A 24,862-nucleotide genomic window follows, 5' to 3' on the forward strand; every position below is an offset into this window, starting at 1 on the left:
ATTGCAGAAAGATCCCACACGCTGTTTGAAACTGAAAGGCCTAATGATCCTTTGAGAGTTCTCTTCTTTTTTTTTTGCAATTGATCCTTATTTTTCTCTCTTTGGGATGTATTAGTCCTCCGCAAAATTTTATTTCATGCGAAATGAAAGGTGAATGGAGGAAATGGCTATATCTCATCAAACGTGCACAAGGTCAAGATCAGAAACAATGTCATTCATGGAAAGATATAAGATTCTTCTGAAGATATTTGGAGAAGGAGTGCCACCAAGGGATGTCCAGGGGTGGCCAAGGCCACCCTAAAAAAAGCCAGTAGCCAAAATAGATAATACGTATTAGCATCAGTTATGCTTCTCATACCAGATATCAATTTCAAGCCAGTTGTTTTGCTAACAATAAATATGCACTTCTATTTGTGACTTATTTATGACACAACTAAATATAAAACAATTTTTGGTTGGGTGAATCAAGTTGAAACGGTGATGTATATCATCATATCCTCAGACCTGAAGCAAAGCAAATGTTATGCTGATGTGAGTCGAGACGAGCCGACACACGAGCAAACAGTAACTGATTGAGCCTTGTCTTTTTCGTGTACGCCTTGCAGTTTCTAGGCTCCATAAAAAGAGATGCGAGACAGTAATTAGGTTCATTGTGATATAGTGTGCGCTGGAATTGGTGAGCTAATCGGAAAGGCCAACAGATGTGGCATGTTGATGCTGTCAGACCTCTTGTGCGTGGTGATAAAATTAAAGCAGGTCATTGTAACAGGCAACAGATGTTCATTGTTGATTTGTTCAATTATGCACAGAGGATTCAAGAGGAGAAGGATTCTTGGACCTCAGGGGGCCTTGGCTCGCTTGTCCTTTTGTCTCCAGAATCAGCTGAAGAATGTAATCGATACCCAGCATATGTACGGTCAAAATGAATAACACCGACATGGTTTAGCGATTGTCTGGGGATTTCGTACGGGGACATTCGTTTCACCTAGGCTAATATGACCATTTAGCAGACAACATAATTATTTTTGAATGATCACTTGGAAATGCTGCATGATGGGGAGCTTTGCTCATAAATGATCCCATGAGATGACATCAAGCCTGTGAGGAGGCAGCAGTAAGCGAGACCTGATGATATTACGAGTCATTTATCAGCAATTTCTTTTTCACGATTGGTTGGCGGGTGACCTTTTAGAAGAAATGACTGCATTTCCATTCATATTACGATAACAGGCTAATAAAGTCAAACGTCATCTCTGCCATGTGATCTGCATTTGCTTTTTATAGCAGCATGTACATGAAAACTTTTCTGGCTTTTGAGATATCACAGTGGGAATTCCTGAACGTTTTATTTTTGTTAAAATATGCAATGCAACAGGCACAAAAGATGGATCTATTTTGTACATGACATCACATTGGAAGTCAGTGTGTGTGTGTGTGTGCATATATATATATATACGCGTATATATATTTATAGTATATAGTATATACTTGCATACGTATATAGCTCCTCATTTAATTTTTATGGAAGCATGTCCCACAATATTTTAACATGGGCCGTCAGTTCTGCTTATCACCGAGTCAAACACACCTTATTGCCTCATTGGGGCAGAAAATACAATTCCTCCCCACAAACAATGGTTCACCTATGCATTAAACGTATTGTTAAAAGAAATTTACAAGGTAAACAAAACGCAAGACTCTGCAAGACTCACAGTGGCTTAATGTTGCCTGATTCATCCTATGACAAATTGACTAGACTAAACTTTAGGCACATATCTGAATATGTAATTTATTCATTCATCTTCATGGCTGTCACTCAATGGTGTTATCCTGCTAGCAGCCAGCAGGCTCTCATTATGCAAACTCAAACAAGACTGTGGAAATGAGTTTGCTGTCCCAGAGTAGCTTGAGCAAATACAGCCTGACGAGTCATATTGGAGCGGACTTAGAAGTTTGCTTAGGTCTGAACATCCACACAACGCCTTCCTGGTACGTGCAAGAATTTTTTGTCAGTGGAAGAATTTTTTGCCAGTGGAGAGAACCGAGTAAACAACAGCCTGATCCTCAAAACCAAACAAATCTTAATCAGTGAGAGGCAGTGCTGTGGACTACGACTAAAAGATGTCCATCTGCACGTGGGAGTAGATATCTTTCTCGAGTTGAAAACTACACTGCTTCCATGACCACATAAGACGAACCTAAGATGGAGAGCATTAGGAAACATCATTTGATTACATTTGCACCTAGTTTTTAATGTTAAAGTGGATGAAGAATATTAATCAATTTGTGTCACAGGTCAGACTCTATACAACAACTCGTATGTCAAAATGATACAACAGTGCCATCCTGTGGCACAATTTATTTTACCTTCAACAAAATATTTTTTGGTGTTCAATGGCATTGGAAATTGATAAAAGAGATTGTAAATAAAGTCAGTTACAGTACTTGATGACTAACTAAATAGCCCTAGAAATATTTCTTACACGGTGCTATAAAGCCAACTCAGCTATGTAAATGCTATTGAAACTGACCAAAAAGAACTCAGGACAGTGAAAATATACATTGCTCATTTTACGTTTACTCAGTCAACTCCATTAAATTAGCCAGCCATTAAATCCGAAGCAAAATTTAGAGATAAACATTGAACTCGGTCAAATTGAGCCTGGGGTTCAAAAGAGGTTGTGTCCGCTGCTTTTTACATAATACAAATTTTGCAAATAAAGTCACAGTATTTGAGTAGTCTGAACATAATTGCAATTCACTTTAAAATATTAATCTTTCTTTCAATCAATTTAAAACCGGGCGACAAGTCTGGACATAAAAAAAAGAGTCTGTGCAAAATGTTTATAACACTAGCAAGACATCATTTAAAATTGGTCACAAGAGACTTAGAGGAATCATCTATATAGTACCTTCATTCGATACAAAAGGCCATTATTTGTTTGTGCAAAAAATACATTTGACATTTTATCTCAACAAGTAATAGTTTGTTTCCTTAAACATATTCCTCTCCATTATTTTAATGGACAATGTTTTTGAAATGACTAAACTGCAGATTTGTCAGCACTTTGACACTGATGTGAAGGACGTTCCCAATCGCAGCTAATCGTCAACATCAGCCTGCAAGCCTTCAACGTCAACAGCATTTTTTAAATTTCTGCCTTATTGTCCTTCTGCAAATCTTTTATCTTGGACACAATAGATAAAGGACATTCGCAAATCCTGCTGGGATGGACCGGATTAGACGGCAGATCAGCAGACAACAGAGTGACAAATACAGCTCTGGTGGGGGAGGGGGGTGTGATGGAAATTTTTATCTAAAATAGGCTCCAATTATGATGGTAGATAAAAGGTTTAGCATTTACTTTCACAAAATCAGCAGTGTTTCAGAAAAATGGAGCTTTGCTGCTTTTAGGGCCTTTGGCATCTGAAGTGCTCGGTTCTGCAGAGTTTTTTTTTTTTTTTTTTTTTTAATGTGCCGTGTGGCTGAAGAGTGAGTGAGCTGAAGGGAATGCTGAAATCAGGGCACTGCGCTGATATTTGCGCCATCTCTCAAAATACAAAGGGCCTGAGCCCGGAGGAAGCTTTTGAAATGTGCCGTCTCTTCAGTGTTCCGGATAATTCTCTTCCTGCTGACGGATGTCTCATTATGACAGCGAGGGATCAAAGACGAGCCGAGAAAGTCGTCCAACTCTGCTCCACAAAGCTGATTCAAGTGAGCTTAGTCATTTTGCTAAAAGTGCTACTTTAGGAAGCTTTTAAAGGACAGGTGCAAGTGGCCTTCGCCGCTTTCCCGCAGGTTGTGCAGTACCGCGTTAGCTCTATAGAGCCACCACCGCTGCGGCCCTTGGGTTGACTGTGACCTGACCCCGTGCCCTGGAACATAAAATGGACATAATGTCCTTTATTCCAAATAAGACACATCAAGCCTTTGACATTGAAAGATTGCCTACTTCGGCGCCGGAACCCTTGAGAAGCGTTTTCCTCTGTTTCCTGGGGCCACTGGCCGCCAGCACTGTTAAATTGGCTTCCCGCTGCCTGATCTGCTCCAGTTCTTGCTGTTGCATCTGGAGTACAAGCAAGACAAATTCATCGTCACGCCGCAAAAAAGAATGTTACGTGGCTATGGCGACGTACTGTAGAGGACAAATCTCTGGCTTTTTGTTTCAATCTGAGTCTTCTTGTCGCGACCGAGACAGTGGAAGTAGCGGGATAAATAAATTCTATTGGATTATTTTAAAATCTCGGGTTAGTTCCATTTACTGTACTCGTTTGCTCATTCAGGTTTTTGTAAGTCATCTTGGTGATTGTCCCAGCAAATCATAGTAACTAGTTATCAACAACAGTTACTGCTCTAAATAGCATTGCAGGGAGATGGGCAACTAGAAAACGAATCCAAATTCTGCAAAATTATTAGGATAATAAAAAAAAAATCCGAGGACATGTATATTGCACGTACATTGGGTCTTATACTTCCCAATGCTCCAATGTGAATGGGCCTATTTTATTGCGAGGGGGTGGGGGGTTGTAATAATATGCAGGACAAACATAGTACGTCAATAATAACAATTAAAAAAATGTTTTTAGATTTTTTGTGAAAAGAAAATGTCTGAAATGACTGTTGATAAAGTTCTTTTCATTCCTTCACAATTTAGTTTGTAAAAGTCATGGGTGCTGTGATTTTTTTCACCTTCTTGTCAATATGAGAACCACACTGTAATAAAAAAAAAGTATGCTGTGCGCAAATTTGTATTTTCCTTGTACCATGTTATCAAAATTGGACAGTAGCAACCTATTTTGATTTTTATACATAGTAAGAACATTTTTACTAAAAGGTTTTTATTATTTTACTTTTACTCATGTGAATGAGTTGATTTTGCACAACAGTGTATGGGAACTTATACCACTCCTGCCTTAATCGTAAGGAAGACAAAGTACCCATTGAGCCAATTTAAATGCTGTAGTAGCATTGATTTCAATAATTAAATAGATGTGACCTGATTCCAATTATTATATTCATGTTACCAGTGGTCAAGTCAAGTCAAGTCAAGTCTATTTATATATAGCCCATGGAATGATTCATTGACAACTAATTCAATTTGTGGATGAGAAATTCAGTGGTTCATCCTGCGCAGGTGTGATGAGACAACAGCGGGCGTGGCTGGTGGCAGACCTTTCAAATTTCACATTGTTGCTTGCATCATGCGGGTTGAGCTTGTGAACCACCGATGAAGTCTTCAAAAAGCAGCCATGAGTTCTGCAAAGCCATACATCGGCTGCAAAATAGGCCTACTTTCAAAAGCCCAAAATCGCTATGAGGGGATTTTGTATACAATTGACAAAGTGAACTCCACAGTTGTGCTGGCAAAAGGTGAGTAAAAATGGCTGCAATCCTTTTGAATGCTCCGGAACAATAAAACCTTAATGATTTCTTTTTTTCTAAATAGTCAGATGTTTTGGAACCGAGGGACGACCTACTGATAGACCTACACCTCCCAAAGATGATATTTTTGATTTTCTCACCTTCCGTGGAAATGATATTAAAGATATCACATTGTGTGAAGCTCCAAAGCTCAGTGGCCTACCTCACGATCCAGCAATAGTGCAAGTGGGTAATTGTTTACACACTGTCCTGTTTTTGATTTGTTTTTGTATTCTAGGATTTATTGCGTATTTTAATTGGGAATCCTACAATGCTTAACTGCCAACATATAGTGGACAAATTAACACCAGTCGAGTAATGAAAAATGATTTATATACGTGCATGTATCAGATTGATACGCTGAGGATCTTTTTGCCAGTCAAGTGTAGGACCATCAGGTGTCTACTCACCTCTCGGACCGTATAGTCCACTTCAGATGCCTGCCTACAGCCAACTTGCTGCCAGTTCACTTCAGTATGCTGCAGCGCTTGGCCTTGGTAACTCAATGGCAAATCTAATTTCTATAAATTTGACACTTGCTCTAATAAAACTTTCCAATTCTCATTTCTTTCCAATTTAGGGGCCATCCTTCCAGGCTTGCATGTTCAAAAAGGTCCCATGGTGGAAAAAGCAGTTCAAACTCTACGTGGGGAAGAGTTTAGAAAGAGAGGTTTGGCTGCTGCCCAGGAGCAAGGTCAGCACTTGGATAAGATGAGAGGAGAAACAACTGGAAGGGCCATTGGATCAGGCAGTGAGTATTAAGTCTATTTCGACATGTGCTGTTATTTACTGAATGTTGCCACAAACATGCATTTTTGTTTGAAAGGGAGGTCGGGCCCGGGTGTGCCCGATCCCCTCCAAAAATCCTCTCAGCAGCAGGATGGAAACAGGCCTCCAACCAGACGCCAAGGTAAAAATTCCTAAAATGACAGAAGAGTCTGACAACAAATACTAAAGTGATCTGGATTGAGTTATAGGTGCCCGAAGACGCAGAAACCGGAGTAGGGCTCCGTTGATGGTGGGCAAGGTTCCTTCAGCCACCCTCAAATTTGACACGGATTTTGATTTTGATTACTCAAATGCACAGTTCATTAAGGAGTTGGAGCAGGAGATGCAGAAAAGGTTGAATATTAAAGGTTGGTTCATTCTTCACCCATTCTACCTCAGGTTACTCATTCTGGTACAAGTTTAGCTTCTATTTGTCATGCACAAATAAGCTAGTTTGAAATTGGAGTATTATCTTGTCACGCATTACTTGGATACTTTAATCTGCAGATGGACATGATGATAATGGAGAAAAACAAAGCACTGAAGAACGTCAGAGGAAGGAGGAGCATCATTCTGGACCAAAATGCTACTATGACAAAGCAAAGTCTTTTTTTGATAATATCTCCTCTGATAATAAACTCAGGTATTGACGTGTCTGTAAAATCCAACCCACCCTGTCGTCTTTAAACTAATCGTGTGTTTTTGTGTCCCAACATTTCAGACTCACCTGGGCAGAGGAGCGTAAACGCAATCTGGAGACATTTGGGGTCCCTGGATGGTTCCGCAGAGGCCAAGGGGTCAGAGGGGGGTATGCAGGAAGAAGGGGACGAGGCACACCTCGTACTCTAATATCTTAAAGAAGCAGTAATGAACAGCTGTGAAGGTCAGGGTTGATGGATGCTCATAGTATATTATTTTTTTCAGATTTTTGACATCAAAAAGGAAAGTATAGTTGCATGCAGGATAATGTTTGCATGCTATTTATTTGGGGCTGTTTGATGCACTAACAATGTTATTTCCCACATTACTAGCTTTTTCGTTTGACGATTACGTTTTGCCTGCGACTGCATGGCTATTGAGTCCACGATTTGTTTGTTTGTAAATATTCGTTTTCCTACTTAATTGCCCAAGGGGCTTCCCCCCCCCCCCCCCCCCCTCTATTTGTATTTCTTTTTTTTTTTGACCTGTAGAATTTGATTTAAGTGTTTTTTTTTCTTGTCATGAAATACTTTTAGGTGTAACTATTAGGCTAACCTGACTTTGAGGCTAATGAGATTTTGGTTTTGCTTTGTGTAATTTATGTAAATAAACAAAAAGGATGTCTAGTATTTGCTGCTTATCTCATTTACAATGTGGAGGAATAATGCAGACAAACTGCATTACCAATCACCGGTGATTGAAAAACATAGCAACAGAAACATTTTGTACAAAAGGTTACATTTTTTGGATGGAGACTGTAAACAGCCTAATCAAATACTTTGGAAAACATATAAAATAATCTTGTTCCCCATGGGATGAGATGTTTTCATTGGTTTCATAAAGTGAGGCAAGGCATCCAAAATGCAAAAAACTAAACAATGTGACTGGTTTGTGTTGATAAAGCTTGAGGTGAGTGCCCAATCCTACAGTGTGCATAAAGTACCGATTGTGATACATGAATGAAAACTGGCATTTTCAGTTATTCAACCTTCAGGGGATGACTTTCTGCACAGGGACGGACAAAACATGCCAAATACATAATTTATCTGTGTGCTTGCTTTACTAACTTAAGTAGGCATCAACTCAAGTGCCATGCTAAAGCAATTCTGGATTAAAACAGATCTGTAGATAGCACCAAAGGAAATGGGATTATTTAGGGTGAAGTAATAACTAGAAATGTAGTTTTCCATCCAACATGCATGAAACAGTGTTTTATTTCCTCAACCCAATGCGCAATGAAGTTCCAAATAAAGTCCAACTATTATAAACCTGGAATAATTATCCTTTAACCCCAAATTTAGAACAACCTTAACTTTCAAATTTGAACATTTAACCAGAGTATAAATCAAAATACCTAATGTCACTTTTTCCGGTATCACAACATAATTATACTATTTAATTTCTCATAATTTTGCAGTTTGCAATTTTGTAGGTGGGTTAAATAGCATAGTACTACTGGATTATACTCCAAACCAATAGGTGACGCTAACCTCCATAAAACACTACAAGAGGATTTGACCCTCTGGCTTTTCCGTAGTATGTTTTCCTTCCGTTCGAGTCACAATTTCGACCAAGGCTTCTTTTTTTTTCAGCAATACAATCGTAGAAAACAAACGCGGTGATGCAAGTGTCGAAATGCTAGCGACATTAACGAGCTTTCAAGGTCTTCTTCGGCTTGCCCGAGACAGAACTTGTGGACTCTCATGCCTTTTAGCGCAGAAGAAACCCACCTTGGCCGCTTGCTGTCTGCTTCTAGCGGCGAGGAGACAGCAAGTACCCTGCAGAGATGTCAGCTCCTCGGCTCCACTGCATGTTAAAGTCCGAGCCAAACAAGGGAAAGGGGATATTTCCGAAAAGAAGCTGGTAGGTCTGTGGTAATCTCTCTGACATTCGATTAAACCGTCACAATTAAAGAGTCGCAGTTCACACGAATGTATGTATATAGGACCGACTGACAGTCTTTGCACTTAATCTGTTTCACCGTGGAGAATGTTTTAGAATGCACAATCGCAACTTCTTTCCGCGTAAGTGTCTCAAACCTGCTGTTGCATATGATCCCGACCATTCCTTTGAATTCGCTTTACGATTCAGAGAACTTGCTTAATCGATGTTGGATTGCCAACGCACTGATGAATCGATATTTGTACCACGTCGAAATGTTGTTTTGACTTCTACCCAGACTCGTCACTTTGTAGACCACAAATGTGTGCGGCTGCTGGCTGGTTCGGGCGGAAAAGGAGCTTGCACCTTTCACAGCGAGCCTCGAAAAGAGTGGGGCGGACCGGATGGTGGAAACGGTGGTGATGGAGGAAGCATCTCCTTTAAGGGTGAGACAATAGTACAAACCAAATTTGCATCAAAATATTACACACCGGATGTGTTTGAACCAAATTTTACATTGCTTTCCTTTCAGCCGATCGGTTTGTGAAGTCTCTGGCTCAAATAGTTTCTGTCTACATGGCAGAAGATGGTCAGTCAGGTGGCAGCAAGAACTGTTATGGTCGGAATGGCCGCCCAACTTTTATTTGTGTGAGCCCTGATGGAAATTCTCAAATTCTAGAAAGTTAGGAACTTGCTTTGTCACTGTAAAGTCACTGAGACACCTGATTTTGCTTTTAAGGTACCAGTTGGCACTGTGGTGAAGGAGCGTGGCAGGACAGTAGTGGATCTCTCTGAGCATGGTCAAGATTATCTGGCGGTATGTGGAGGTTCCGGAGGTAAAGGCAACAGGTTTTTTCTCTCCAATGAGAATCGGGCTCCAATGACAGCAACAACTGGAACTGCGGGCCAGGAGAGAGTCCTTCATCTCGAGTTGCGCACTATGGCCCACGCTGGACTGGTAAGAGTTGAAAAATGCATTTTGTTCATATTTGCCAAAAATTTTATTTCATTACGTTTATTCCATCAGGTTGGTTTTCCAAATGCTGGCAAATCCTCTCTTTTGAGAGCCATCTCTAATGCCAGGCCAGCTGTGGCTGCTTTCCCTTTCACAACACTCAACCCGCATGTTGGAATTGTCAAGTACAGGGATCACGAGCAAGTCGCAGGTAGACATCATTAGTATTTTTATGTGGTGCATCTGGAAACTATTTGCAGCACTTTAGTTTTTCCACATTTTATAGCAGATATATTCTAAAATATTTTTTTCCTCCACACAATGCCCCAAAATTAAAATTTAAAAAAAGGTTGTTGTTTTTTGTTGTTTTTAGATTTTGCCACATTATCATAAAAACAAACAAACGTACTTGCAGCCAAAATCCAGTTTCCTAATCGTGTTAATTGTACATTTTGCATGACTGTGACCTTCATTTTTTATTTTTTTTTTAGCAAAAGTAGTTTGAAACTGTCTATAGACTAGATGGAATCCAAGAAGTACATTTTGTCAGTACATTTATTGAATTTTGGATTAAGGCGGAAACATAATGTCAAAGTGGTGAATATTTTTCTCTTCTATCATTGCAATGCTTTTCAAAATATCTGTTCTGCTTGATACAGTTGCTGACATCCCGGGAATCATTCAAGGAGCGCATCTAAATCGAGGCCTGGGCATCTCTTTCCTGCGTCACATTGAGCGTTGCAGATTCCTGCTCTTTGTTCTGGACGCGTCCTCTCCAGAGCCTTGGAATCAGCTCAAGCACCTACGCTATGAACTGGACCAGTATGAGCCTGGTCTGTCCCAGCGGCCTCATGTCATTGTGGCCAACAAAATAGACCTTTGCGAAGCTCGGGAGAACTTAGAGATCTTGAAGAGCCGTGTTACCCAAAGAGTCATTCCTGTGTCAGCTCTTACCGGGCACAACACAGAAGAACTCATCCTTCACCTTCGAGAGCTGTATGACGGGAATCTCCGCGGAGATGCTAGTACAGCAGAAGGAAAAGCCACAAGATAGTTCTAAGAGACATGCAAGCTTTGTCAAAGGAGTTCCAGGACTTGTACTGTTAAAGATTCAGCATTTCGGGATCAATTGCATCGCCTATTTTATGTTACCATTTCTGTACAAGTTTACAGTAAATTGCCCGCTAAGTTAAATAAAGCCCACAAACTACTGTGCAGTCATGGCTGCACATCATATGTTGCAAATAAAGTCTGTGTAATGATGCAATACTTCAAGGATTATTTTCATACATGCATAGACAATATTAGTTACCCACAGTGGTCACAGAAACTTGAATAAACTTGAATACTAAACTTGAATCTGACAAAAAGAATAAGAACATTTTTCAAAAATTAACCAGTGAAAACATGAAATTGCTTTTGAATTTTGGTTCAACAGAATTATTGGGGGGGGGGATACTCATAACAGACCTGAACGACCCCCTAAAAATATTGAAAATAGTTTGACCATAGGAACATTTTCAAGCTGTGTCCTCCAAGGCTCCGAGCTAATTGTTTTTTTTTTCTTTCCCATTTCCTGCTAAAGTACTTGCCCAAGCAGAAAAGAGCATCTAAATTGTCACCCTTTGTACCAATTACCTAACGTATTTAATTTGTTTTCTATACTTGATAAGACGTTTAGAAACTTCCACTTCAAGGAATCAACTTGTCAAAACGCTCATGGCGTCATTTGACCACTTGGGGGCGGCACATCCTAAATTGTAAATGTTCAACATTGCAAGAGTTTGGCTTTTATCACTGTATGTAGAATTCATCTCATCCAGGGGTCACCAACCTTTCTTAAACCGAGGGTCGTTTGACACACACTTCTGAAATAGCCAATTTGCTCAATTTAGCTTGAACTGTGGTATTATTAATTGTCATTTCCAGTTCACATGTAAGTGTGATTTAGACAAGAATAGCTCAAATAAAATAGATGGATAGATCCAGCTCACTGATAAGTGCTGCTATTTGAGCTAATTTTAGAACAGCCCTGCGGGCGACCTGGTGCCCGCGGGCACCGTGTTGGTGACCCTATTCCAGCGGTCGGCAAACGCGGCTCCAGAGCCGCACGCGGCTCTTTAGCACGCCCCTAGCGGCTCCCTGGAATTTTTGCAAAAAATGCGTGAAAATGGAAGAATATATGTTTTTTCTGTTCTTGCTGTTTTTGTAAATGTGCTTTTTTATATGTTAATCATGAGACAACCATTCTTATGCTGTAAAAATGGATGAAGTTGTAAATATAATAAAAATACCGAATTTAAGAATGACGCCAAATAGGAAAATTGCGTCACAACCTGCGACACAGCACAGGTGTGTTGAAAACAGGTATGTGAGTGACAGAGGCTTAAAGAGATTTGCAATGACAAGTTGTCAAATAACAAGAAGAGGAATTTGGAGTGACATTTTCAGCGAAAGCGCGCTAAATTTGCTGCCGATCACCCAGTTGCAACTGAGAGGAAACGTGCAATTGCAGTGCTGGTGGAGAAATTTGAGGACCCAAAAACCACTTTCAAGAAGAGGATTGCATTTCCAAACTCTCTACTGATGCAAGTGTTGTGTCAGCCCGGGAGATAATAAAGTGCGTATTTTGGGACTTCCAAAACAAAACCGAGATCATTCAGAAAATTAATGACATGCCTCTCCGCACGAACGATATCACAGATCAGCAAATCAAGGACATGAATTCAGCTCCATCTTTTTCTCAATTGCCTGTGATGGATGAGTCGTGTGACGTGACCGATATCCAAGAGACAGCTCTGCTATGCAGGTACGTGAACTGTAATGGGCCGCAAGAAGAAATGATCAAATTGATACCATTATTCTTTTTTTTAATTATTTTAATAGTAGGCATGCAACTTATGTATTGACAGTCTATGTTGCATTATAAAAGGCTTTTAGATTTTTGCAGCTCCAGACAGGTATGTTTTTTGGATTTTATTGGGGGGCCAATGTGGCTCTTTGAACATTTTGGGTTGCCGAACCCTGTCCTATCCTGTCAGAAATTACAGATATAATGCATTTCTCCTATACTTCTTGTTCTTGCCTATTTTCAGTATGTTGCCTACAACTGGGAACACTGTATTGTTTTGAAGGTTATGCATTTCATGAGATGTTGTTATGTTATATGTCGTGCTTGTATCCGGCATTTGAAGTGAGGTCGGGGATCGGATTGTGAAATCTAGATCCCAGTCTGGCTCAAAGGGAATTTCAGGGACAGAAATGGCATCAAGGTCAGAAGTCTTGTCCAGGTCTCCCTCTTCAGCATACACACGAGGTACGTCGTCAACCAGATCCTCTTTTGTTTGGAGAGAGTTCAGCATCTACAAGGCCACGAAAGTGCATTTGTTCAACTGAATATCAAAAATCGAAATAGAAGGACCCTGGCTCAAGTGGATTGATGATAGATGAAGTGGTTGTCATTACCTCATCTACAAAGTAGGACACATCGGTTAATAAGGGTCTGCTTGGTTTCTGTCCTACCCAATTCTGTGAAAGGAAAATAGATATATTACTTCTGAATTATTCACTCGCTATGTCAGCTTGTGAAAATATAAATATTTACCATTGATAATGGCTCCAAAGTAAAATCTTTATAGATTGAAAAATACTTTATAGTATACAGGGTTGCATATATTATGTTATGTATGTATTTCCAAAACAATATCTACCTGTTGTCTTGCTATTGGCGAAATTGCTTTCAGTGGTTCTCTGTTGCGTTCTTCTTCAGTGAATGGTTCAAGAGGCACCTGTTGAGTTTTTCATGAAGTTCCATTGCCATTATTTTAGTGGATAATTTGTCAACTTGATAGATAGTCAATAAATCAATACAGGGACACATAAATTAAAATGAGTTAGATAATTCAAATCAATGTTGAAATTACAGGGGGCGGAGTCTAAAGATGAAGATCAATTCAGTTTTCTGAACTATGTGACATACTTCACAATCATGTCCGAGGTTCTCCGCGTTAGACCGCATTAGATGTCCAGAACTGTCTGGTATATCCAAACCTTCCGAGGTGTCTCTCTTTTCTCTTTTCTTCTTACGAGACCTCAGAAACGCCGTTAATGGAATACCTGCATAAAAACATCACACACTCGTTATCTTTCAACCTAAAGAAGAGTACATCTGAATAGAATATGTGTGATGGCCCTCACCTGTGAGTGGTACTAAGCAAGAAGAAATAATTCCAACTGTTTTTCCTACTGTGGGGCTCGAAGCTTTACCCAAGCGACAATTTGGCTTTCCCTTCAGTAAGCAGGTACACACAGTAACTGAGAGGTTGTGAAGAGCAGCATTGCCCTGAAGGTCTGACACTTCCAAGAGCAGCACATATAATCCGGAAGGAACAATGTTCTCTTTCATGAGATGTACTGAGAATCCTGCGTGTATCCAATGAGATTATATTAGTTGTTATATATGTTATAGTAACAATGAACATCTTGTGCATTGTGGAGCACCCAAAAAGGTCCTTACCTTTATTCGGGTCAATCATCCACCTGCCCGTAATATCTCCATGTAGTCTGAAGTGGAATGGGCCACCGTGTGGGTCTTCATCATGGTCCAAAGCTGTTATACTGGCTTGAGCGGGACCGTCAGATTGGCACATGTCGATATGGTTCTCAGCCAGGGTTGGAGCATTATCATTGTCATCACTTATAATGATGTTGAGCGTTGCAGTGCCTGTCATTGGAGGTACACCTGGTGACCAAAATAAGGCAACACATTTATTTTGAATAAAGAATTCAACGTCTAAAACTTGTTTGCGGTCATACCGTCGTCAACAGCGCATACTGTGGCTTTGTAGATATTGTCCTTCACGTAGAGTGATTCTCTGTCTAGAATTTTGGATGTGGTGATGGCTCCTGTCAGAGGGTCCACTGTAACCCAGTCAGCTGGATCTTCCCCTTTCATATATCTGGAATATGTCTTCATTTTAAATCATGTTGATCTGCAAGCTGACTATCCTCAAGACTTACACAAATGAGTTGGCCTTCTTGAAATCAGGATCTCTCGCTGGGAATTTCTCCAGATACTGTCCCGCAGCCACATTCTCACCGATTGCAACTTGCTTGTGGGGTTCATCAAAAATGGGCGGTTCATTGACATCTTCTACTATCACATTTGCACCGTATGTGGACTGACCAGATGTCATGGCACCTCTCTGGGTCTTCAATGTCCAAAGACTAGTGGTACTCCGTCTCACCACAGCACATGAGAAAAATGGAATCTCATTGTGTGCTGTGATGGTCAGAGTCTGCAGAGAACTCGTCTCATAATCCAGAGGCTATGACAAAATAATAAGGAATATAAGTTTACTGTTGTGTGCTGATAGGAAAATGAAGCTTCAAATTTGTTTCATGAACCAGTTGTGTAAGATGGGTTTAAATAAAGGGCTTTAAGAAAAGGCAGAACAGAGTGCCATCTAGATGCGTGAAAAAAATCCAACTACTGGTTCATGAAGCAAATTTGAAGCTTCATTTTCCCATGTGAATTATGCACCATATGGCTTTTCATGAGCTATAAAGTAAAAAACAATCCAACATTGGTACCGTACACCAATAATAAAGACATGCTTGTTGAGTTAGGATAGCAATCAAAACATGGCTGTCTTTTCTTTAACCATCAAAATTGTTCTAGTCAACATAACTGCACTTGGCATGGGGGCAAAATACCTTTTCAACATAGAGTAACCCTTCATTTGTCTTTGAATCAGTCGTGATTCTGAAGCTTTTGTTTGCTTCCCCGTGGAGCCTATAGTTCACCCTCCATGCTGCTGTACCTCTTCTGTCTCTGTCAGTGACTTGAAGACGTAAAATAAGAACATTTTTCAGTCCTTCTTTCACTTTTCCCGAACCCTGCGGTAAAGAAAAGGAGAAACTTGTTTTGTAGTGTCATTACAGTAATAGCTAACGGAAACTGCTTACAGTGTGTCCTGTGATGACAGGAAGGTGATTGTTTTCATCTTCTATATTGACTATGACGGTGCATGAGCTGGAAAGCTGGATTGGTTTTCCATGGTCTTTGGCTTCCACCAAAATTGTGTATTTCTTTGCTTTCTGGATGGGTAAATAAAATGCAAACCTCACACAGAGTTTAAACAAATTAGAGTTTAAATTTTTTTTGTAACCACTGAGTTACTGTGCTGAACAGGGAACGGATGATCACTATTTCAGAAAATTGATGATTAAAATCAGAAATAATCCGATTTACTTCATAATCCAGACACCCTTTAAAGGAAATGGTTCCAGTTTGGGCATCAGGTGTCTGAAGGTAAAACTCCAGGTCATGGGGTCTGGGCGTGACTGAGAGTATTCGTAAATCAAATTTTTTATTTTGATCGGTGTCAGCATCTTCTGCCTGAACAGCGATCAATTGAGTCCCTGTAAAAGAGAGAATGTTTTTGCTTATTTTCATGCATCCCATCATGCGCTCAAATCACACTTGACAAAAATCTTACCTTGTGACGTCGACTCCTTTACAGTGATCTCATACATTTCGTGTTCAAACTCTGGTGAGTGGTCATTTGCATCAATAATCTGAATGTGGATTCCCAGTTGTGTGTACACTAAATTGTTGATCCTGTTTATTGCCTGGAATATCGGCTGCAATGCAAAGGCCCAAAAATGGGAATCAGTCACTTCGACTCACATTCTAATACAGCCCAGGATGTTGTAACTTGACTGCATCGTCACTCTAACCTTAAAGGACTTGAATCTTTCAAAGTCCACAGGGCCATGCCCTGTAATCTCTCCAGTGTTTTCATCGATTTCTATTATGTCTCTTGGTTCCATATCAACACCCTCTCCGTGTATCCTAAAAAGTACCGATTTTCTATCCACTTTTACCTTTTACAAAATCAAATATTACAACATACATGTAAATGATTGGTTGTGATAGGGTACAACGTGTTGAATGATAGAACGGTACTCACTTTGCCCAAGGAATATGGAAAAGGGCCTTCATAGCCTTCATCAATAGTAAATGAATGAATGATCCAGTTCCTTTTTTGTCGCTGCGAAATATTTGCAGTATCACAGTTCCTTCCCAAACACTGCAAAGATTTTACATTTAAAATGTACATAATTCTACTCTATGAATTTGAGCCACTCAAAGTACTTTTTGGTTTGTTTTTAGTTTTATTTTACAAGTCTGTCTTGCTAATCTATTCTTTATATATCATCATCACGCACGCACGCACGCAGGCACACACATACACACACACACAAACACACTTAAAGCCTGCTTTCCAAATATCATTCTTACCAGCATCAATAAAATACTGAGGTTAAAAGTCTCCATAATATATCCAGGTATGATGCCGAGGCTGTAGAAATTAATCCGTCAGCGAATTAGCCATTAATTCAACAAAACTGTGGAGTGGCATGTCAGGCAGGTTTTTAGGATGAGCAGAACCTGTGAGTGGGAACATGCAAAATCTGCAGTAGTGAGACAGCAGAATAGTTTACATAATAGTGTTCAATTTTGAATAGTCCCAAGGATATTTTATGGCCCTAGCTGCAAATGAATAAAATCCTCTAATGACACTTAAATAAAATCTGGCCTTCAACAATATGCCTTCAGAAAAAGGGATATTCGGCTTTCAGGCTGAATGGATAGTAATTAATAGTATTTCCTGGTTTGGAAATATTTGGATTAAAAGTTTGAGGAACAACTATTTGGTCAGCTAATCCTGCACTAATATTAAAATGTTCCTGTAACTACGTAATACTTATGACAGTATCGGGAGGTTTTCATTGATTACTTTTCAGGTTTGGTTTGAATGTTGCACGACTGAATATGTAAAAAAACCAACAACAAAGGTCAACAACTGATTACTTAAGTCATTTTTATTGAATTTCCAAAGAATCTCAAGTGCTTTGTCACAATGAAAAAAAAACTTTACTGTCAATTTAAAGGTGCGTCAGTATACTGGAGAGTTGTTAATTTTTAATCCAAGATTAAAGTTTCCTTCATGTCATCAGCAGTATTATTCAAACAGTGTGAAAAGAAAACGCTTGGCATGACTCAGACGTCATTCTGACATGTACCTATTACACCTTCACCACAGACAGCAGTTAGTTATTTCTAAAATAAACATTCATGATATGAGTCAGGTGCAATGAATGAATTTTGTTAGTATTGGAGTGAGATGCTGATTAACAGCGAACTCAAAACATAACTGCTAGGTGTGGCGAGTGCGTTTGTATACTGAACAAAGACAGTGTCAATATGAAAGACCATCTGATAATCAGAATCACCACCATCCCGAATCTGCTCTGATTATTTCTATAGGACGTCAAATTCCATCGATTCTCTGAGCCGTTTTTCCTCACTGGGGTTGAGGGAGTGCTGGAGTCACACCTTGGGTACATACACCCCTGGGTTGGTCAAAATAAACACCAATTTAGTTAAATGTGCTTTTATAAACAAATGTATGCTTGAAAATACCGCTGTCCTGAGAACCGGCACGGAGAGAACTCAAACTCCCACGATATAGAAATAATACAAAATGAGCACCCTAAATAAAATAAAAAGACAAGCAATTCAACCTATTCTCATGCAAATCAAGTTGGAAAGTATACAAAAAGTGTATTTAGTCTTCTTTTCTCATGCAGAAATTCTTTCCAGAACAAAGTTACATTTTTGGAAAGAATAATTCTTATTTTGCTACCAACATAATTAGCAACAATGGTGTGAGACAGGGGGGGGGGGGGGGGTTCAGGGTAAGGGTCACCCACCCCATCCCAATAACAAATATTTCCATACAACGTAACAGATGCCTGATGTAATGTATATCGAGGCCAACCAGCAACAAGCTTCCGAGCTATCCCCCCTCCCAACCCAAACCGGTGACCGGTTTTTCAACCACGTGTGCTCACCCCAGGCAGCAACAAGGCTTCACATGCTAAGGTGCCAGTAATTACTTCAAACAAATACATAATTGTCCAATGTAGCCCTTTTTAAATTTCCATGCTTTTTTCCTGCATAATTTGGTTGCATATGCTCCCCAATGGCTTAAACCTTGGTCCCAAATCATTCAAAAACTCAAAGTCCTCTCCACGGATGCTGAAAGACAGCTCATCCAGTGATCGACACCTGCTATCTTCTCCCTCATAGACGTAGGCATGCGGTTGATATTCTGGGTGGTCGACAGGGTTTCCGTCAATTATACGCAGTCTCTGTGGGTATGCAAATTGAAATACATGTGTGCCATTTTGTGATGTAATGCAAAAATCTTTCTTACCTTGTTGAGGTAATCTGAAATGTTAGGATGGGTCAGCCAGCTGCTTGCCCGTTGATATGGCAATGAGCCTCTCTAATCACAAAAGTCCATATGTGGTCCCAAGAGACCTCAAATGATTGTTAATGTCACACTTACCTGGTACATGTTCTTGTTTGCGGACTGTGTAGCGTACTGAAAGAAAGAACATTAAGAATACTTCAGATATTCAGTCTTCATTGACCTGGCTTTACCCTGTCTGGAAATGTGTACCGTATTTCCCGGACTATAAGGCGCACCTAAAAACCTCAAATTCTCTCAAAAGCCGACAGTGCGCCTTATAGTCAGGGTTGCCTTATATGTAGACCAAATTCCGGCCCGCGGGCCAAATTTGGCCTGCGTCTGAATTTAAACTGTCCTGAAGCATTGTCTCATAAAATCAATCACAAGTGGCCCGCTGAAGACTATGAATCAAAAAGACTATGGATCATTATTTTGTGATTATAAAGTAATTTGTTGCGTCTGAAGTTGAAATAAAAAAGATAAAACGGAGAATGATTTGATTTACATAAAAAATCTGACATGATGCAACCTGGCCTGTTTACTGCAGTCACAAACACCAATATAGTTAATAATCTGGCTGTAAATACTCACTATGTTGCACCCGTTGTTGCCTCGGAAAGACTCTCTGTGATATTGTTGGCCCATAGATGCCATGTCAGAGTTCATCTGTTGGGCAAATATATTAAAATTAGGTCAATACCATTTCGACATGAAATTCTTGTGTCACCATCATGAAATGTGCTATTATTTTGTATAATGACCGAAAAGTAGTTTTGCCTTGTTACTCACCATCCCTAAGTTGTCTTCAATCATTACCGGAGTCATCCTAGCCATCTGGATGGATGGAAAGAAAAATAGAATAAAGCAAATATTTGAGAATAAGTTATGGTGGTGATCGTATTTGTTTTCCTGCGGCCCGTTATTCATCTCTGAGGTGGTCGATGAGGAAATAGTAGGACAGATGAACGATTACCTGCATCGTTTCCTGTTTTAGTCCATTTATCACAAAGTCCTTTGAAGGTGTCAGCAGCAAAGATGGCGCAGTCTAGTAGAGGGGCATCATAAAATAAATGTCTAATTAGCAGCCACAGTACACAATCGGCAAAAATAGAAACACACCTTGCATTCTGCGCCTCCTGCTTCTTGGTTGTACTTGATTAAGGTCTGGTGACCTTCATCTTGATGTATCTCGTCTAAATGCTTGAACTGTTTTCCACATTCACACTTCAAGATGAAGAAGATTACTGCTGACATAAAAGACAAAGCATCTGTGTTTTTTCGAAGGACATGTTGCTCAGCGATAGCAAGGACTTCTGACACTGCCTGGGGCATATTGCAAATTATATCATTTCCATAACTTGTTTTTGCAAATGCAGGGTCATTTTCATTTTTCTTGGTAAAAGTAGGAATCCATGAAATAATGCACTTCTGTGTTTTGTTTTGTTTTGTTTTTTTATCCAGGAGAGCGTTTGTGATGTTAGCTGCCGGTGATGTTTGACTCACTATCGCTGTTGTAGTTGATCGTTCTAGAGTTTAGTTTTTAGAGTTGAGGTCAGGACTCTGAAATGTGTCCATACTAAATTGATCTCATAAGCAAATCTTTATTTTCCATGCTTACAATCAAGCGTGAAGAGTAAAAGGATTTTTCCAAGCCTTTCCTACAAAAATGCACAGTTTGATTTAAATATTCCTGTGAACCTAAACTGGACAAGCAGTATAGAAAATAGATGGATGGATTTTAAAATTTAACAGGCTGGATTATGACCAATCTCTTGATTGATTTATGGAGGGGGGGGGGGGACTCATTAAGTAATTAAACTTGTAAATTACAATTCTACTTCATTCAGTATTTTTTTTTTTTACTTTTAAGCACAGTTGTAGCCAAATATGAAAATACTCACACAAAAACAAAAGCAGTGCTGCAATGATGAGTCCAATGCCAGCCGGTCCCAGACTTGCCGAGACCGGCTTTTTATGACGACACACATTTCCTCCTTCACAGTCGCACACGGTTACAACAACAGTCTCCTCTCCAGTTATGCCCTGTTGGTCTTCAATCACGAGGGGCACCGAGTAATTGCCATAAGCGAGTGTCTTCAGGCTAAGTAGCCCGACTTCCTCACCTGGTAAAGCCAAATATGCGCTTGTATGTCAATTTGAATTTTTTCCTTTTTTTTTTTTTTTTTTTAAAAACAAGACAAATAATTTACCCGAGCTAGGCTCCACTTTCCATCGCTGTAATTGTCTTGCATCATTACTTTTTAGTGAGATGGTGAAGGGCCCACTGTAAGGATCCAAGTCCAGATCCTTTGGAGCAAGCATGGCCTTGTTTCCACACATTGTCACACTATTATTGCGCAACTTTGGCTTGTTGTCGTTGATATCTACAAGGCGAACCAAGATGCTGCTTGTGCCTGTGGCTGGAGGCTCACCTTGGTTACAGCAAAAAAAAAAATAGTCACTTGTTTCATTGGTTTTTGTTTTCACCAGAGACCAAATTGCATTTTTCTTTATACCATCATCTATTGCTGCAATCAATATTTTGTAAATGTCATTGTGAACAAACGGTGACTCTCTGTCCATCTTCTTAGTGGTTGTGATTTTTCCTGATGTTTTATCAATGGTCACCCAATCAGCAGGGTCGTCTAACAAGACATACCTAAAAAAAAAAAGTATCCACACCATGTGTATGTGCGGTATCAGAAATAACAATTAGCATTTAAAAAACTAATACCCATAAAAGTGCAATTGTGTTTTTTTTCTCGGCTCATGTTTTACCCCTTCCCTTGTCATTTTTGCATCAATATTATTAAACGTACAAATTTACTTTTGTGCATGAAATAGTTATTTCCCAGTGTTAAGTGTGATTATTATTTCACAAGGCATGCTGATTGACACCAACCTAATTTTGGATACATCCGAATCAGCATCATGAACTTTTGGAGTGTATAGCAACTTTCCCGGCTCCTCCTCTTCCTTCTCGTATATATCAACTGAATCTTTGTCAAACTGAGGTGGGTCGTTGACATCGATCACTTTCATCGTAACGTTAACTGAATCAACGCCGCCTTTGTTCTTGGACGCTGCGTCTTGACATACAAATAGTGGCTCCTCGTTCTCTACCCCAATCTGCAGATTTGTAATGGTTGATTTCTCAAAATCTTTACCCTGGAGGACACGCACAGTTGCAATGTCATCAGATCTGGTGCATCTGAAGGTTGAAGGAAAAAATGTGTGTGTGTGTGTGTGTGTGTGTGTACCTTGATAACACTCAGAATCCCCTCATTAGTGTCAGGGTCAGTTTCAATTTTATAATTGTTTTCCTCGTTTCCTTTGATGATGAAGTATTTGGCCCTCCAGCCAGGAGTTTTTGGGGTGTCTTTGTCCTCTACTGCAAGTCTTAAAACATTGCCCCGTTCGACCATTTCAGGGATTTCACCTTGATACTGAACAGGAAGAATATTTGTATCCATTAGCATACAAAGTTTATTTTTATGAGTTGTGAATTGATTTGTGATAGTATTAACAAACATCCTTGCCTTCCTTGCTTTGAATATTGGTGGATGATTGTTGGCGTCAATAATATTGAGAGTGACAACAGCGGTGGAGGACAAAGAGGGTTTTCCGTGATCATTCGCTTGAAGCACTATTTCATATTTCTTGAATTTCTGAAATATGAATAACACAAATATATGCATGTCACTTAGAGAAATTACTCTGGGTATTTTCAAATCTAATCATCGGGAGAAAAAGTCAGTGACACTTACATCGTAGTCAAAACACCCTTTAAATGTAAGTTGAGCCATTTGGGGATCAATCTGGTGTAAGTCAATTTTAGGAACTTGCGGGGATTGTGATATCACACTCAGGGTGACTGTAGAGTTTGGGGTGTTCTCTTGATCAGGGTCAATGACCTCGATTCTAATTGGCAAGTAGCCTTGGTATGGGATTTTAGGGATGACACACGCACACACACACAAGAAATAGATGAATAGAATAACTATACAGTTACTGTAATATGAGTTCAATGACTGGAGGCGAAACTCACCCTCCGCTGTGTCCTCCCTGACATCAGCGCTCATTTGCGGAAGAATAAATTTGGGTGCGTTGTCATTGATGTCTTTTATGGCAACGTCAAATGCTAATTCTCGGTCTATTGCTCTACCCGTTTGTTTGTCCAAAATGTCGAACTTGATCTGTAGATGAATACGTGTCGTAAAGTTAAAAGTCAAGTAAATTCATGATGCAGTTTGAGCTCACATGGAAGAAACTATGCTCCTCTCTGTCGATGGGTTTGTGGGCGTAGATGATTCCGCTTTTCTCATCAAGCGTGAAGACGCCCAGTGGCTCCTCATCCACGCCCATTCCTCTTATAACATATTTGTGGTTATTGTGTTGGGATGTCTTGTCGTTGAATACCTATAAAAAAGAAAAACAAATTGAGTTGAGACTTTGGCAGTTGGTTTGGCTCTGCTGACTTGGTTTTGTTCTCAAAGTTCACCTGAGATACTTCTTTGGGGTAAGGCCCTGGGTCTTCCTCAACCAATTCAATTGTCGTCAAAACCCACCTTTTGGAACGTACCAAAATGTTCTGTTGGACACACATTTAACATAAACACCATATAGTTCATATTCCATGTCAAACGTTTGTTTTTTACAGAATTCTATAATTGAAAGTTACCCGCTTGCCGAGCTGGATGTTGTTTCCTCTCTGAGAGGCTGCTGCAGATGTGACGAAAGTCTACAGAAACAAGTGAACCCAAATATAACTGAGCTCAGTCAAGACCATCTTGGAAATAATTCATGCTCCTGAAAATGTTAGCATTTTAGTAAAGTAATAAAGTAATCCTCTTAAAAATAATTTTCCCCTTTTCCTGATTTTAAATTGCTTTGCGTATTAAAGTCCATATCTCACTAAGCCGCGAGTGCTTGCAAGCATACCAATATTGGTATTTTGTTAGTGTTCCTAAAAGATTGCAAACGGTTGCAAACACTTTTTCCTGATGGAATTTTTTTTTCCAACATGTTTTCAACAAAATTTACTAGCAACAAAAAATAATGCACACATCTATGCAGAAAATCTGATTTCCACGACTACATTTAATCAATTACATTCTTTCTGCGTCAAAACAATCTTTACAAGTTTACCTATGGATTTGTGGTCCTTTTTTTTTTTTTTTTTAGGGTGGCATTGTTGATGAAACATATTTTGAATTCAGGGAAATCAAGGTTATGCTTCATAAAATTAGAATGCCTACCAGCAAAAGCACGGAAAAGGTCTTCATCCTGATCCTCCCTACTTGCTGTCCTCTGTGATGGTCTTGTAATCAGCGTTGATACACAAGAACACACTGCGCCTGCAGGCAGGCAGTTGCTTCACTCGACAAAGGAGTGTTTGCGCACAGGCGCAGTATTTATTGTGGGATCTTGCTACGTACACTCACCTCCTATGTAGTTAGGGTTGTTGTACGGCTATGCGTGTGTGTTGAGTGTTTTCATATCTGAGAAGTGTTCATGTCCTGGTGTTAATGTTAACTGAGCTGTATACCTTTATTCTGAGAAATAATACTCACAGCTCAGCTGCACTCCATTCGGGTCAGATCAGGTAACTTCTTTGTATGTAGGTCTGTATCAGCTGTACAAATAGGCAAATACTGAAATGTATTTTATTCTTGTGAATCACATCGGAGCAAAGGTCGCATCGTGTTTTATTTCCTACACTGAGGAAAGTACCATCTGTCTAGAAGAGGTGTCTTGGTTGAGAAACTGGTCCAGATCTATCAAGAGGCTTTGGGCTATTTATGCGTAACA

At 39.7% G+C, this 24,862-nt stretch overlaps 5 protein-coding genes across 8 annotated transcripts in view; 3 read left to right on the forward strand and 2 right to left on the reverse strand.

Moving 5' to 3' along the window:
* The first annotated feature begins 1,592 nt into the window (after positions 1-1,592).
* Positions 1,593-8,341, forward strand: lsm14b (LSM family member 14B). Its single transcript, XM_061268094.1, has 9 exons — positions 1,593-3,715; positions 5,136-5,371; positions 5,448-5,608; positions 5,802-5,919; positions 6,003-6,173; positions 6,249-6,332; positions 6,400-6,558; positions 6,698-6,833; positions 6,912-8,341. Exons 2-9 carry the CDS (start codon positions 5,251-5,253, stop codon positions 7,045-7,047), a joined length of 1,086 nt encoding a protein of 361 aa, XP_061124078.1. The 5' UTR covers positions 1,593-3,715; positions 5,136-5,250; the 3' UTR covers positions 7,048-8,341.
* A 77-nt stretch (positions 8,342-8,418) lies between these two features.
* On the forward strand, positions 8,419-10,992 carry mtg2 (mitochondrial ribosome-associated GTPase 2). The gene is made up of 6 exons (XM_061268068.1): positions 8,419-8,752; positions 9,069-9,216; positions 9,303-9,418; positions 9,510-9,728; positions 9,798-9,936; positions 10,385-10,992. The coding sequence occupies exons 1-6, from the start codon at positions 8,525-8,527 to the stop codon at positions 10,777-10,779; spliced, it is 1,245 nt and encodes a 414-aa protein (XP_061124052.1). The 5' UTR covers positions 8,419-8,524; the 3' UTR covers positions 10,780-10,992.
* Positions 10,993-12,094: 1,102 nt separating this feature from the next.
* Positions 12,095-24,862, forward strand: part of zmp:0000000926 (uncharacterized) — a 54,554-nt gene continuing 41,786 nt past the window's right edge. Inside the window, exons 1-2 of the mRNA XM_061268043.1 lie at positions 12,095-12,345; positions 12,429-12,534. The gene's annotated coding sequence lies outside the window, so the exon portion shown is untranslated. The remainder of the gene's footprint in view (positions 12,346-12,428; positions 12,535-24,862) is intronic.
* LOC133144955 (cadherin-like protein 26) lies at positions 12,619-17,487 on the reverse strand. Its single transcript, XM_061268011.1, has 15 exons — positions 17,032-17,487; positions 16,700-16,819; positions 16,467-16,613; positions 16,226-16,370; positions 15,979-16,148; positions 15,693-15,824; positions 15,441-15,623; positions 14,745-15,052; positions 14,541-14,683; positions 14,242-14,466; positions 13,923-14,147; positions 13,705-13,841; positions 13,436-13,513; positions 13,191-13,253; positions 12,619-13,087 (listed from the first exon to the last, which is right to left on the reverse strand). Exons 1-15 carry the CDS (start codon positions 17,065-17,067, stop codon positions 12,770-12,772), a joined length of 2,430 nt encoding a protein of 809 aa, XP_061123995.1. The 5' UTR covers positions 17,068-17,487; the 3' UTR covers positions 12,619-12,769.
* cdh26.1 (cadherin 26, tandem duplicate 1) lies at positions 17,598-24,490 on the reverse strand. 4 transcript variants are annotated; one of them, XM_061268003.1, is made up of 19 exons: positions 24,310-24,490; positions 23,733-23,792; positions 23,553-23,642; positions 23,312-23,470; positions 23,100-23,247; positions 22,819-22,988; positions 22,591-22,719; positions 22,312-22,497; positions 21,954-22,219; positions 21,568-21,710; positions 21,262-21,483; positions 20,953-21,174; positions 20,171-20,298; positions 20,025-20,096; positions 19,841-19,885; positions 19,643-19,717; positions 19,148-19,183; positions 19,013-19,084; positions 17,598-18,907 (listed from the first exon to the last, which is right to left on the reverse strand). In XM_061268003.1, the coding sequence occupies exons 1-19, from the start codon at positions 24,334-24,336 to the stop codon at positions 18,806-18,808; spliced, it is 2,352 nt and encodes a 783-aa protein (XP_061123987.1). In that variant the 5' UTR covers positions 24,337-24,490; the 3' UTR covers positions 17,598-18,805. The 4 variants fall into 4 exon arrangements, with proteins under 4 accessions (XP_061123987.1, XP_061123970.1, XP_061123975.1 ...); XM_061267986.1 differs by having other exon boundaries at positions 17,598-18,947; positions 24,310-24,487; XM_061267991.1 differs by having other exon boundaries at positions 17,598-18,947; positions 20,171-20,295; positions 24,310-24,484.

This window comes from Syngnathus typhle, linkage group LG2, assembly GCF_033458585.1.
Source record: "Syngnathus typhle isolate RoL2023-S1 ecotype Sweden linkage group LG2, RoL_Styp_1.0, whole genome shotgun sequence".
NCBI lineage: Eukaryota > Metazoa > Chordata > Actinopteri > Syngnathiformes > Syngnathidae > Syngnathus > Syngnathus typhle.

What these genes read in the sequence shown, in the direction of transcription:
- LOC133144955 (XM_061268011.1), bottom strand. Translation starts at nt 17,067, where the DNA reads ATGGAGACTTTTAACCTCAGTATTTTATTGATGCTG. An exon ending in AAAGGAGTCGACGTCACAAG is followed by an intron (nt 16,149 to 16,225) that starts GTAAGATTTTTG and finishes TCTCTTTTACAG; the next exon opens with GGACTCAATTGATCGCTGTT. An exon ending in AAGAAGGCCAACTCATTTGT is followed by an intron (nt 14,684 to 14,744) that starts GTAAGTCTTGAG and finishes GACATATTCCAG; the next exon opens with ATATATGAAAGGGGAAGATC.
- mtg2 (XM_061268068.1), top strand. Translation starts at nt 8,525, where the DNA reads ATGCTAGCGACATTAACGAGCTTTCAAGGTCTTCTTCGGCTTGCCCGA. An exon ending in ATATTTCCGAAAAGAAGCTG is followed by an intron (nt 8,753 to 9,068) that starts GTAGGTCTGTGG and finishes ACTTCTACCCAG; the next exon opens with ACTCGTCACTTTGTAGACCA. An exon ending in GGATCACGAGCAAGTCGCAG is followed by an intron (nt 9,937 to 10,384) that starts GTAGACATCATT and finishes TGCTTGATACAG; the next exon opens with TTGCTGACATCCCGGGAATC.
- cdh26.1 (XM_061267986.1), bottom strand. Translation starts at nt 24,336, where the DNA reads ATGAAGACCTTTTCCGTGCTTTTGCTG. An exon ending in AGCACTGCTTTTGTTTTTGT is followed by an intron (nt 20,299 to 20,952) that starts GTGAGTATTTTC and finishes CTTTTATGTCAG; the next exon opens with CAGTAATCTTCTTCATCTTG. An exon ending in CAGGAGGCGCAGAATGCAAG is followed by an intron (nt 20,097 to 20,170) that starts GTGTGTTTCTAT and finishes CCCCTCTACTAG; the next exon opens with ACTGCGCCATCTTTGCTGCT.
- lsm14b (XM_061268094.1), top strand. Translation starts at nt 5,251, where the DNA reads ATGAGTTCTGCAAAGCCATACATCGGCTGCAAAATAGGCCTACTTTCA. An exon ending in AAGGGCCATTGGATCAGGCA is followed by an intron (nt 6,174 to 6,248) that starts GTGAGTATTAAG and finishes TTTGTTTGAAAG; the next exon opens with GGAGGTCGGGCCCGGGTGTG. An exon ending in GCCTCCAACCAGACGCCAAG is followed by an intron (nt 6,333 to 6,399) that starts GTAAAAATTCCT and finishes ATTGAGTTATAG; the next exon opens with GTGCCCGAAGACGCAGAAAC.